Raw genomic sequence first — 14,193 nt, forward strand, 5'->3', positions numbered from 1 at the left:
TCTGTACCAACGACTGACTGTGCAGGAGTTTAGTTTTTGTGGGCTAATCATGCATTTCCATACCCCCATGAGGCTGTTTAAAATGTAAGGGTTCAGTGTGTGGTGGCTGGTGGGCAGAGTTATTGGAAGACTTCAGTTACAGCTCCTGTAGTGATGGAGCATCCCACACTGGCAGCCTCTGGGGTAGTTGTAGGCTCGATGTCTGAGAGGCACACTTGTGACAGGAAGGCATGTCACAAAACAGTGTTGGATAACTGTTCAAAAACTCACTTGCCTGCACTCGATCTTTTCAACAGTGGTGTACACCCTAAAGGGTTCGTATGGGTTGATGGGGCGCAACTATCAGCTTTCATGCATGATTGAATTTGTGCTTAAAGGAATAGTTTGACATTTTGTGAAATGCATTTATTTGCTCTCTTTCCGAGAGGGAGATGAAAAGATCGGTGTCACTCTAATGTCTATACACTAAATGTGAAGCCCGCGGGCAGTTAGCTTGCATTAGCATAAATACTGAAAACAGGTTGAAACAGCTAGCCTGGCTCTGTCCAAAGTAAAAGAAAATCCACCAACCACCACCTCTAAAGCTCACTAATTAACACACTATTTCTTGTTTGTTAAATCTGTACAAAAACAGACGATTTCTTGGCAAACAATAACTGGGCGCAGTGACATAGGTCTGTAGTTCCAGCACGTAACTACCCTTAAAACCACCACTTTTTTTTGTACATTTTATTTTCTGTACAAATAAATCAAGCGAGATAACATGTTAAATAGGGAGTTTTAGTTAGGTAACTTTAGACAGAGGCAGGCTAGCTGGATCTGCTTCTAGTCTTTATTCTAACATAGGCTAGCTGCCTACAGATATGAGAGCAGACATCCAATTTTACTCTAAGAAAATAAGTAGTTTTTATCAAAATGTGAAACAATTCCTCCAAGCAAAGTGTATGCGCATGAGCAGGGATTACTCTTTCAGTTTTTTTGGCCAAGCTATGCTAATTGCCTGGTGGCTGTAGCATCATATTTACCATACAAACATACTAGAGTGGTATCAATCTTCTCATCTAACTTTGAAAAAAAAGTCAAAAGCGTATTTCCCAAAATGTTAAATTATTCTTTTAAATTTAAAATAACTATAATCTGTATGTATTTAGACACAAACTCTATTAATGAAAGCATTACCCTCACAAAATAAGTTAGGTGCTTTAATGTGACAGACAAAAGTATGCATTGTGCGGGTGCCTGGGTAGCTCACGTGGCAGAGCGTGCGCTCATATACAGAGGCTTAGTCCTCGATGCTGGTTCGATTCCGACCTGCGGCCCTTTGCTGCATTTCGTTCCCCCCCCTCTCTCCCCTTTCATGTCTAAAGATGTCCTATCTAATAAAGGCCTAAAAATGCCACAAAAAATCTTAAAAAAAAAAAAAAAAAAAAAAAAAAATGTATGCATTGTGCTTTGTTTGACAGTGGAACAAAAAGAATACACAGTGAAAAAGAGTAATGTAGTTTAGGTTGGGAGCCAGACTTGATTAGATGTCAACCACAGAAATTGTGTCACCACTTGAAATGAAATGTCTCTGCGATGTATTCATCTATCTCCTCATGACTTTTTCACGCCAACACAAGGCACACAGCCACACATGGACATTTAATACAAGTCTTATTACTGTTAAATGCAATTATGCCTAATCTGTAAAGACTTAAAGTATCTGTTTGAATCTGCTGGAAAAACATTTCATCTGTGAGACTCACACTGACAAGATAAGTTTGGAATGGACATGTAATCTTAACAATGACTAAAAACTAACATGTCAAGCATTAATAAGAACTTGGTTAATAGTATAAATCAGCATGACACGAAAGGAGTTAATTTGAATCCAAAAGAACAAGAACATCCCTTGGAGGGACATCTAAATGTTCTCTGTTTATTGGCCATTAGTTGTGTAATATTGTTCTGCCAAGTATTGTGACTCATTGGTTTCAGCTTTTTTTTTTGCTGTTTCATTTTAACATTATGATGTTGTTTTTATTGGACGCTGTTTTCTTTTTTACATGTTCATAAACATGTTTCCATGTCCATCTGGGTTTGACTGGTCTCCCTGCTTTGTGTTTTGTTGCTTTATAAAAGTCTGTTAAAGAGATGGGTGTGAGGGCCATTGTGGTCAAAAAGAAAAAAAACAGCTCAATATGAGGATCTATTTTTGGATATGAGACCAAAGGCTATTGGATGCAGCACTGTTGTTCAAAGACCAACCAATAAAAAAAATAAAAAAAAACATGGCTCCCCTTTACTCTGGTATGGTTTCCCCAAAAGGATAGTGTTTTCCTTCCATACCGGTGATTACAGAGTGCAGGCACCCGTGACTTTGTCAATGAAAGATATTTTACGAAAACATACAGTTCAAGCACTTTTGTGTGGAAAGAATGTAAATTTCTCTGTATTTAAATGGGAAAAGGGGGGGACGGGGGGGTGGAATAACTTTGGAAATTTGGACCGATTCCATCCCAGTTCATCCCACTCCCCTCCCTCCTTTCTTTTTCTTTCTTCATCCTGTCTGGCTTTCAGCAATGTGTTTCTCGTTGTCTGTCCCATTGCCTATAACTCTCAACACGCTTGGTCGGCATATTTTTCCGTGCTTGAAAACCACTAAAAACACAACGTAATTCAAACTTTTTTTTCCCCTAACAATGCTTGTTTTTCTCAGAGTCATACTGAAATTTAATCAACAGCCAAATGAGAAAAACATATTACAGCAATTTCCATACGTGCAAGCACACTTTGAGAATGATTGTCATTTATACAGTGGAGGAAATTAGTTTTTTTTTCTTTCTTTTGCTGTAGGATCATTTACTGTTCCCTCAGGACACCTGGCCCTTTTCACTGTTATGATAAGTTAATTGAACACATAAATTATCGTTTCTGGTCATCTGCACTTGGACAAAGTAGTTTAACATACAGTATAAAGGTCATTTTAAGTGTAGGGGAAAAAAAAATTAAACCAATACTGTTTGTGTAACGAAAGTACATAAAACAGGTAAAGTATTTAAACCACCTTCCTTTCTCTGACTCCTTGAGGTGTTCGTTTTTTCAGCTCTTAAAGTGGATATAGAGTCTAAATAAATTTATATAGGTATAAACACAATTTATTTTCCAGCTCCCAACAACTAAAGCACAAGTTAAATAACATGTATGAGTGTTTCCATCACATGTTTATCTTGGCGAGGTAGGAAGAGCTACATTTAGATCCTGTGATGCAAAAGCTTATGAATTAAATACCAATGAAGTTCTGTTAGGATGTGGCGCCTCGTCTCCACGGGGTGACCTACTAATGACGGAAACACTGCGGTCTCTTAATCAGATAGACAGCTTGCATTATTTAGCTTCAAAACTCTTAATTTCCCTTTACCATAATATGTATTGGGTGGTTAAAGGAGCTGTACGGCTTTAAATAGTCATGTCCCCTAAATCCCTCTATGTGTGCATCTACAGTATTATCATATAAAGAGAACAATGTTCACGCAGAGTCCTTGTCTGTTACAGGAGGCAGTTCAAGTCACTACTGATAGTTGGTAAACTCCATTGGTGTAGTTCTTTTATCAAGGATCAACCAGTTGCTGGTGACATACAGTCACATTTCAAGTTTGCCCTGGCCTCCATAGCTGCCCCTGGACCGGCCTGGCTTACAGTATCTCCTCAGTCTATGGGCCTGATCAACATACGTACAGACTTCATAGAATAGAAGCCTCCGCCATAGTCGGCCCAGAACATCCCATCTTGGAATTTGCTGCGGTAGACGCCTCCGGTGTACCAGACACCGTTAAGATTGGCTTGGCCGCAAGCGTTGTACCACCAGCCTCCTTTATGGAAATGGGCACAGTTACCTGTTGTAGTGAAACAGGAAGGGTGATTATTAGCTCTCTGAGGAAGTGTGTTTTCCACAGAGAAAATTATTCAAATACATTTGGTTTTGTCTCCCGAAAACATCTACATGTTATGCATTGCTTTTTGTTTTGCCTTTCAAGTTAGACCCACTGGAAGGAAACACAATTTCATTTCAAGAAGGTGTTTGATTTGCTGTATGTCAGTTTTGCTTAATGGGATGTGAAAACTTTAAAGCTTAATATCCACTCAGATCACAGGTAAAACCTCAACATCACACCATTGAAAGAGAGGCTTGAAGTTTCAATAAAACTTCATGATGCAGTTCAAAGGAGACTGCAGGCTACAAGAGCACAAAGGGACCCTATGTTCATCTACCTGAGAATGCATCCTTGTCTCGATCCAGAGTGGTGAACTGTTTTCCGTTGTGGCTGCTCAGAGAGTCCCCGGCATTGCCCTGGTAGATGCCTAGACGCAGGCGGTAACCCTCGCTCTCAGGCTCTAGATGGAAACTGCTGTACTGAGCGTAGACCTTCTTGTTCATCCAGTCCTCCAGCTCCACAAGCAGCTTGTAGTCCCCCTGCCTCCCTAGGTTGTAGATGCCTTCCAGACCAAGCCAGTATTCACCATCTATGTTGCCAAAGCCACTCTGAGTCAAAGGAAGATTAAAAGGAAGGTTACAGGAAGATTACAGAAAATAATGAGCATTGTTTTTTTTTATGTGGTAGCCTGAGGAGTTTAGAAACATGAGAACTGTTTGGGAACATAAAACCCCCTTTGTGGATGAGGCTTTGGGATTGTAACAGAACAAATGAGAATTTTCTTTTTGATGACATTCTGGTCGTGCTTCTGTAGTTAACTACAAAACTTCAAAAGAAAAAAGCTGTGGCAAAAGAATGCCAGCTTGTCTTTGACATTTCTAAGTAAGACATGTTGTAGGGTTTAGGCAGGAAAATAAGCATCCATCCTCAGAATGCTGGTCCGTCCCACAGAGCTCTTGGATCACGGCTAATGGCGAAACTGGCCATGGCGCTTGATTTGAATAACCACGAGCAATCTACGTCTGGCCATGTGTCTCCAGAACACTTCACTTAGTAGAGGAGGTTGAGGTTTGTGATTGTGGATTAGCTGGGTGAGCCAGCAGATGATAAATGATGTAGGGTTTCAGTCCAGGGGCCTCCTCTCTGGTGCTGTGTGTGTGTACATGTGGTGGCTTTGTATGAGAGCACAGAGGCAAATCAATGTTAAAGAGAGCAATTTAGCTTCCAGTTACACATGCACAATGGAACAGGAACGGCTGAATGGAACAGTAGATCGCCGAGGCTGCCAGCTGCGATGTCATTCTCACAGAGCTCTGATGAGAGGGTCTATACGGTGTGGTGTAGTAAGCCAACCAACCATCCATCCAGGAAGGCACCATAGTAGTAGCGGTTTTGGAAAGAAATGCCTGCAGATTGAGCTGCGGAACATACCTTCCTAGCGGGCCATCTAATGTTTCATAATGGGAATCTCAAACCAAATGACCTCGGAAGAATAGTGCTGCTGACGAGGCGTTATATTTTACAGTAAGTGAAAACACAAGGATTTTGGCCCAGGAAATAGTCCCAAAGACCCCAGATGGTGCCTCTAGATGGGTCATATAACGGCACCCCTGTTGTCTCTGGATGACAGAAATATTCAGGTTGGCTCAGGAGAGGAGAGACAAAAATAAGACCGACAGGGCAGAGGAAGTGTCATATGTCATCACCTTGTAGTTATCCCAGTTCCTGAAGAAGTTAACGGATCCGTCTCGCCTGCACTGGATAACAGTCCAGCCCCCGTTGTCTATATCCTGTTCACACCAGGCCTGAACAGGCCTCTCTGCTTCATCTGGTCTGATCAGGTACATGCCACTGGTGCTATGGCCAGCTTCCTGCGCTGCGAGACAGTCTCTGAACGGGCCTGAATCAAAGTGCATCAAGACAGGGAGGCAGGTGGTAAGAAAAACAAGTGTGTGACAAAGTGTGTAACAGCTAAATAGTTGTAAAACCTTAACTTGAGGTATTTTTTTGGATAATTTAGGATAAACCCTACACCCCCCACTCTTTGTTAAGATAATATAACTCATGCCAACTGTCCTGTCCAGTGGTTCCTTTAGTCTCTTTTTAAACACTTTTATTCTTCTTAATTACTTTTTAAAAAACCAAACCAGGCTTTTTAAGGAGTTTTAAGTGACCTTCTGCATGGGTGGTCCCCTCGTAGCGCCCATTACGTACCCTACGTTTTAACCCTAACCTAACCCTAGGGCATCTGAGCTTGGCTAGTTAGCTTTTAGCAGGACTACTTTATCTGGTGTTACCCTTTCCTCCATTATGATTAGCCTACATTTAGCTTCTGCCAGTACAACAATCTCAATTACTAAGATGTTGGAGCATCAAAATAGATTTTTCAATTACAGGAAATAGATTGGGAAAAAAGTTGGTAAATTAGCTTTAGCTAAGTTTAGCTGTGACTGCCCTCCGTCTAGCCTAGCTAGGGTGCATAAACAATTTATATTAAACATATATCAAAAAGTCTGATTCTGGTCTCAGTTTTGACGAAGTATGTAGTTACTGCATTTTGGCTTTGTCAGGCAGTTTTAGCCACTTTTGGTGCCAGAGCACTGAGACAACAACATGAGTACCATGAGTTTACATGATGAGCAGGCATTAAAGTCAATGTCTGACAGAGGCCAAAATAAGTACAAAAAAACAGTAAACAAGAACAAAATCACATAAGCACACAGAGTTATACGAAACACATTGATCTAGGTCCGAAAAGATGTTTACTATGTCCTCCTAGAACAGCAGAGGGCACTAGGGCAAATTAAGTCACTTTAATAAGAAATTACTTTACTACCTTACTACCTTTATTTAAGGTCGAAAAACCAAAATATATATCTTGTTAACCCACGATAAGTGACTAACATCTGCCTTTTTTTCAAGGTAATTCACAATTCTCATTACACAATTTTAAATTAATACCACTTGTAGCAGTGAGCAGTTTATTTAAAGAGCGAGTAACCCTCTCCCGGCTAATAAAATAATAATAATAATAATAATAATGTAAAGGTAGCCCATTCACTTCATGAAGTATACCAGAAGTGCCTCTACTTTGTGGTTTGCAGGAGCCTATCATGCCAGCCTGGGTTTTGTATACGTCTCACATGCAATGGAACAGTCTTGTAAGGGATCATTATCATACACAGCTTCACTGAAATCCAACACACTTTATTATTCTTGGACGAGAGCAATCTAAATGTGTCAGGAACTTCTGTTGATGAGCAAAATCGCACGGGTTAGGTCTTTCATTGCTTTGCTTTAGGTCCCCTGCCTCAATCGAGACATTACAACATTTTTATTTCCATCCTGGTTTGTGTTCTTTCTGTTGAGCAGGGAGCAGAGATCCAGCTGAATTTGCAAATCTTTAACCTTTCAAAATGAGGCCACTGGCCCACCTGCAGCTGTATTCAAACTCAGTGATTATTATTTTGTAATGGTTGGCAGGCAAAGTCGTGACTGCCCTACATTTTACCATGATTTAATTGTTTTGGATTTCCTGAATCAATTAATAAATTATTGTATGGATGGATGGATAGATGGATGGATGAATGGATCCCTCACTCACTCACCCACTCACTCACTCACTCACTCACTCACTCACTCACTCACTCACCTTCAGCACTGAAGTTTCTATTTGGAGGTTTCTGAACTTCCAGGGTGCCACTTGTGGGAGACGGCCCAGAGCGCGAGCCCCTTTCTCGGGCAAAGCCTCGGGTGTTGTCCCTCTGGATCTCATTGGTGAATCGTGGCACATTAACAGGAATGTTCTCAGGCACTACCTGCACAAGTGGAGGTCCCAAGGGTGACTGATCATGCCTGCGGCTGTACACCTGCATACAACGCTCCTCCAGTGCTCCAATCAGCACAGACTGGTTGTTCACTACTGCAGACAGGGCTGCGTATTTGGCCTCTAGTTCCCTGTACCGGGATGCCAGGCGCAGTGACTCTGTGGTGGCGTTGAGGACGTTTGTCTCCAGCTGCGCCAGCTCCAGTGAGTTGTCCCTCTTCCTGATGATCTCGTGCAGCAGCTGCATGTACAGCTGGGTTACTCTGGAGTTCATGTTCCTGCTCTCTTTCCTCAACAGCTTCATCTCATTCACCAAGTTGCCATCCACATCCACCACCAGCTTCAAAGTTTCCATCTCCCTACGCTGCTTCGACAGGAGGTCGCGCACCGCAGCCACATCCAGGCGTGTCACTCGGTCCTTGTCAGTTGAATAACCGCGGGCAGCACAGATGGGTCCTGTGATCTTCTGCTCAGGGACCAGGAAGGTGTAGGAGCACTTCTTGCTTTCTCCATTGGCCTCTGGAGCCCTTCGTATCCGGGAGAGGATGGGGTTCCTTTTGAAGGCTTGGCTGTTGCCCCAGAAAGACAGACCAAACAGAATAAATATGCTCCATGTTTTAGGTCCCATGGTTCCTCCTCTCTTTATCACCAAACAAGCTAAAGATCTATGAAAAGGAAAGAGAGGTGGAGATCCCATAAATCCCATAATAAGACCAAAATCAACAATGTATTAGTCCATTGCTCAATACTTTCCAATTTCCCCTGTCTTTGGCACTCAGCCCAAACTCCATTGGTTCCTACTGAAGACGTGAATCATTAAAACACAAATTATAGTTTCATTTTTTGCAATGCTAGCAGGATGACAATGTCGGTCAGTGGGTCAGTCGGTCCACCACTTTGGAGTGAACACAAGGATATATTGCCATTAAATTTGGTACACACATTCATGTCACCCTCAGAGTGAACTGTGATCCCCTGACCTTTTATCTAGTGCCATCACCAGGGCCAAATCTGTCCAATACTTTGTGTTTAGTGTTAATAAGCAAGTGTTAGCATGAAAATATGCAAAACTATGATGTTCAACTTGGTAATCATTGTTCTTACAGCATGTTAACATTGCTATTGTGAGCATGTTAACATGCTGATGTTAGCATTTAGCTAAAAACACCACTGTGCCAAAGTGTAGCCTCACATAGCTGCTGGTATGGCTGTAATCTCTTAGTCTCTTTTAAAAAAGCAACAGTTTTCTAAAACAGCTAAGCACTGTAGCAAATGTTACTCAAAGAGAAGTAAATTGTGCATTTGTTGAGGACTACTTTCAGCCACAGATTAGTATGCATTTGGTGGACTAGGAGTATTGACAGCCCTAGAATAAACTGCAGTGCAATGTTCATTGTTCATTGGGTTTTTAGTATAGTTTTTGGACGACAGTGGAGGTATGGCACAGAGGATTACGCTATGTCAAGCTTTGGCTACCTGAATGATGAATTCATGTAGAATATTCCCTGACATATTCTTTAATTTAGTAGTATTTACAACGAAGTTTCCTCTTTCTGTCTCATTTCGTACTTTTGTACAATTTCCTACCAGATGTTTTCTTTTCTCCTCTAATCCAATATAATCCCATTAAACCACTGTGCATCTCTTGGCATGAAACACGAAACAGCTTCCAGTCAAGACTCAGCATGAGAGTCTTGCTTAATTATGAAGTAAGTTAGCATTAAAACGTAGTGAAGTGAAAACTAGCAGACTGAGGCAAAGACACGGCTGGTTTCACATATCGACTATTGCAGACAGTCTTGCCCCTGGCAAGATGTGCCTTCTGGCACGTTTGTGGTAGCGTAAGAGCAGTGTCTCCCACCCACCACAAATCTGTTATCGTTACTTGGATTTTCAATGCATTCCCTCATGGGCTCTCTTTCATTACGGCCCTACCACATCTGTATCAGGTGTCTGGGTGTGGGCAAGTGCTGGGATCTGTTTTTCATATTTCTGTAGATCTCAGACCTTCCATGAACCTCCCCTATAGCCTTTCAGTGTACCTGCACTGTAGAGAATTGTCATGTGTCTGAAAAAAGATTTGACTGAAAATGAAAATATTTTTGGTAGAAAATTGAGTTATTTTGGCCACAGATGACATGAATATATCACTTTTAAGATGTATCATCTGCTGCCAGGATTCATGAGGTATATCAGTAATGAGCAAAATCCTACAAGTCAGCAGGTGGTTATCATGGGCCTCACTGACTCACTTTAACTTCTGCCATTTCTGCCTGGCTGGTACAAACAGATACATTTGAATTTGGTAAGGAATAAAATAAATTGATGTGTTTAAGGAGCAGCAGGGGGAGCAGGAATCCCTGATTTATGAGTAATGTTTTCTGGAGTCTATTTTTGGAAGGAAAGCTTGTGCTTTAATCTTATTGGTTTTGACAGCACAACGAATGGAGCAGGGGAGGGTGATGTTCAAAAATGCATGCTAAGTGAAAGAGCCTTCCTTTCATATTCAATAGCAAGGCTTGGCTCTGGAAGTAGAGCTAATGGTGAGCCAACTTCAGGCTGATTTAGGGCTGTATCCAACCAGAGGCCAGTCTGGTTGGATATGGCCAAGAAGGTTAAGCAACCTTCATCTAACACCTCTGACAGGCACACAATATGACCCACTTCATATCGGCGCTCATCAAAACAGATGTGCTGAGGGTTTGACAGAAAAATAAAGCTGAATAAATCAAGTCCAAGACAGAGACAGCAGGGGCTTTGAATCATTTCTGTGGTCTCCTCTGGATGTTTATTTGCACTGAAGAGTCCTGACCACAGCTAATGGGACAGATCCCAGAGCATTACCTAAGCTCAAACTGCTGCTGTGGCAACATAGTACCCTTTTATCATTGCCTAAGGAAAAAAATATGCCTCAAGGGAAATATATAACATCAAGTTTTTGTGTAAAGCACGATTTATTGACAGAAAGAAAGTGCCTGAGCCAACATTCATTTTAAAACGCTTAAAAGTTGAGAAGCTTTAACATATGGAACAAGCTGCAGTTTGTTTTGTCATAGATGATAAACCATCTGAGGGCAAAGGAAAAGGCACTTTAAGGAAAAGGCCATGTGTCAGAGCTCAGAAACACCTTGGCACTGTCAGTCAGTTATTATTACCCGTTGAGTACTTTTTCCTGTCTTTCCGTAATCACAGGTCATCCCCTTCAATAGCTCGTTCTCAGCAATTGGCCCGTCTGCACGTCTCCAACCCCACAATATGAATCTCACAGGCTCCGGCCTGACAGGAGTGACAGTGTTTACACAGAGGCTCCTCAGCCAGGGCTGTGAATCTCATCGGCAGTTTTTACCACCAGGTTTTTCTCTGTCGTTCACACCCTGCTGGTCTTCATCAAGTCAGCCGCAGCAGCCATGTTTTTGTGTTGACTTATTAAAAATTGTATTTTCTCCTACTTCTCGCTCAGAGCTAGACCTGACCAAATGAAGCCACCTCATCTATATTAATGCAGTCCTTGCAACCAGACAGGTCAAACTTTGCGGTGGATGGTTTTTCCCAGCCAAGAGGAACATAAGGATACTGCCAATCGGCTGACTCAAAGTGGTACCACTGAGCTCTGACTGTTTACTGGTAAGATCCCCAATTAAAAGATTAAAACCCTCAAAAAGCCCTGGGAATACCACATTTGCCTCCCCTAATTTCTTTCCAACTTTATTTCAACATACAGCATAAATATATTGCACATCAGAAAGTCTAACTTAATTGTGGGTTTTGGTCAGGGCCAGCTGATTTAAAGGACTGTGCCAATTAGCCCACAAGTTATTCTGATGGTGCCACTGATAAGGACTGTCAACATGAGCTCTGTACTACATGGTGACTATGATCATGGGCTTTGTTATGGGTTATTGTTAATTTCAGCATTTTAGAGTCACTCCACAGTTCTTCATGAAGTCTAGAGGAACCCACTTTCATCTAAACTTTCATTGCTCTATATTATCTTTAATCTCATCAGTAAATTGAAATGTTTTATGCATATAGATGACTTGGAAAATCCAAATGTTTAAGCAGTTTTCTAAAGCATAAAACATACAAATGTGAATTTAATGAATCTTACCTGTGTCAGTGAGTTCAGTCAGCAGTCCAGGAGGTGCAGGTAAAACCCAGCTTGGTGTCTCAGTTGTGTTTCCTATGCAGGTTCATGCTCTCCATTCTCCTCCTCTCACCCTCAGTCTCCCTCTGTCTTTGCTGTCATTGAGAATGAAGGCCTGCATACAGCTATGGCACAAGCAAACACCGTCCACTAGGAGAACAGTAGAGGGTGGTCCATGTACAAAAAGAGGGAGGCTGATGGTGTGATTTTTTTTCTGTAGTTTGAGCAGAGGGGAGCCTTGGCCCTGCCTTCTTTCTCTAATTTCGCATACAGTTTGGAAAGAAAAGACTCCTCCTAAGTTGGCTAGGAGTCAGCAAGAGTGGTGAAGACACTCACACTCAAAATCAGTCTAGCTGTTATCATGTAATACTTGTTTACAATGGTATATTGTCTCCCACACATGCTATTTGTCTGTCAGGCTTGTCGAAGTTGATGACATGCACATAAACTCTATTTTTCACACAGGCGCACACACACACACACACACACGCACACACACACACACACACACACACACACACACACACACACACACACACACACACACACACACACACACACACACACACACACACACACACAGTCAGCTTCATTCACATAACTACAATTTCCCCACTGGGGATTAATAAAAAGTATAAATTAATTTATCATAGTCTACTTCATCACAAAGCTGTTTCCCATCAGCTCTATAATGACAATGTGATTCTGGCGATCCAGTAGCTTGAGCATATTAAATAGAGAGGTGTGTTTTGGATGTGAGTGTGAGCGTTTCTGCTGCCTTTGCTCCATATATGGGGTGTCTCATGTGGCAATCCAAGAGCTACTGGCAGCTGTGTTTATTTGATTATGAGGACAATATGCAGAGCTTTGCAGACAATAAAGAACGCCCCTCAGCTAAATGTTTTGGATTGAGGAGGAAGCACAGGCTTTGATGCATGGGGATTCTCTGCGTGGGGAGACATACTTCAGCATGTGGGAGGACAGATTTGTTCATGAGCAATAGAGGCAGGACATTCATAATGTAGAGTTTATGTGTGTGGATGCTTACTTGTGACCCGTACATGTTTGAGAACATATGTCTGCATATGCGTGAGAGCGTTTGTCTCCATGGTGGTCGGTTGTATATAATAGAGGTCGTCCAATTTAAATAAATTATATGTAGAAGAACGTGTTTGGGAGGAAGCTGTTACTGAAAGAAGCTAATAAATACAGTTTGGGCCAATTCGTCCCATGCCTGAAAACCGTTATCTGTATCTGCATCACATTTACAGTAACTAGCCCCACCCTAGTGTAGTATAGATCAGTGTTATCCAACCTGGGGGTCGCACCCACCTAAGGGGTCCCGATAAATTTGAGGGGGAGGGAATGAAAGGGATAAGAAAGAAAAATCTCTCTTTTGTGGAACTGCTCATAATTCATGTACACTATAGGGCAATGGTTTCAGCTAAGTACTCCCTGATTAGTGCAAAACATTTTTGATAGAAAAACAATGCCCAAATAAAGAGGCACAATACAGCACTGTGCCATCAGTGTTTGATTTACAACAACAAAAGTGTAACTAAAATGCTACATTTCAAACTTTTAGAGTCCATCACTAAACTAATTTATTATTATTGTATAATTATTTTAGGAATTATGTATGACTGATATTTTTTAAATTGCATTCAAAAAAATCTCATGTATCACTGCAGTACTCTAAACTACTCTTACCCCCATTTGAGAAACACTGTAGTAGGTGATAAAGGACACATTTGCTAAAGTGCTGATTGTGCCTTTTCTTAATTTTAATTTTATACTTAATTTAAATAGGACTGTGCTCTATTTGTGTCCAAATGTAACATTAAAAGGATATTTCAGCATTTTCTTTCTCCACTTCGTGTATGTGTACACGGATGAGGTGCCCCCTTTTCATTTTTGCCCCTGCCCTTAGAAAGTCTGTTCTCTCTCTCTCTCTCTCTCTCTCTCTCTCTCTCTCTCTCTCTCTCTCTCTCTCTGAGCCCCTCCTTGTGGCTAAACAAGTTTATTACCACCTCCACCTACAATCCAATTGTACTTAAAGTATCAAAAGTAAAAGTACTCATTTGTAGAATAATGGTCCCTGGTAGTGTTAATCTATGATTTTGGATGAACATTAGGCTACTCATGCATTAATGTGTATGTTGCATTCTACTGCTGTAGATGGATATCTAATCTGCAGCAATGCATCATATTCTATAAGATCTCAACTTTGTGACAATGCATTTTCCAGCTAATCCAAGAAGGGTTTCAATAGTTTATTTAATTTAAGAAGTAGGAGAATTTCCGCA

The 14,193-nt window shown here is 41.4% G+C and overlaps 1 protein-coding gene across 1 annotated transcript; it reads right to left on the bottom strand.

Annotated features, from left to right (window-relative positions):
- Nucleotides 1-1,439: 1,439 nt before the first annotated feature.
- On the bottom strand, nt 1,440-12,071 carry angptl1b (angiopoietin-like 1b). Its single transcript, XM_031293564.2, has 5 exons — nt 11,852-12,071; nt 7,570-8,408; nt 5,624-5,817; nt 4,255-4,525; nt 1,440-3,878 (listed from the first exon to the last, which is right to left on the bottom strand). The coding sequence occupies exons 2-5, from the start codon at nt 8,369-8,371 to the stop codon at nt 3,691-3,693; spliced, it is 1,455 nt and encodes a 484-aa protein (XP_031149424.1). The 5' UTR covers nt 8,372-8,408; nt 11,852-12,071; the 3' UTR covers nt 1,440-3,690.
- Between the last annotated feature and the right edge of the window lie 2,122 nt (nt 12,072-14,193).

The sequence above is a fragment of the Sander lucioperca genome, chromosome 9 (assembly GCF_008315115.2).
Source record: "Sander lucioperca isolate FBNREF2018 chromosome 9, SLUC_FBN_1.2, whole genome shotgun sequence".
NCBI classification, from domain to species: domain Eukaryota; kingdom Metazoa; phylum Chordata; class Actinopteri; order Perciformes; family Percidae; genus Sander; species Sander lucioperca.

Bases quoted from the DNA above. Each gene is read 5' to 3' on its own strand.
- angptl1b (XM_031293564.2), bottom strand. From the start codon at position 8,371: ATGGGACCTAAAACATGGAGCATATTTATTCTGTTTGGTCTGTCTTTC. The intron at 4,526-5,623 runs GTGATGACATAT...CCTTTGACTCAG, and splicing joins GGAACTGGGATAACTACAAG to AGTGGCTTTGGCAACATAGA. The intron at 3,879-4,254 runs GTAGATGAACAT...TCACTACAACAG, and splicing joins AGACAAGGATGCATTCTCAG to GTAACTGTGCCCATTTCCAT.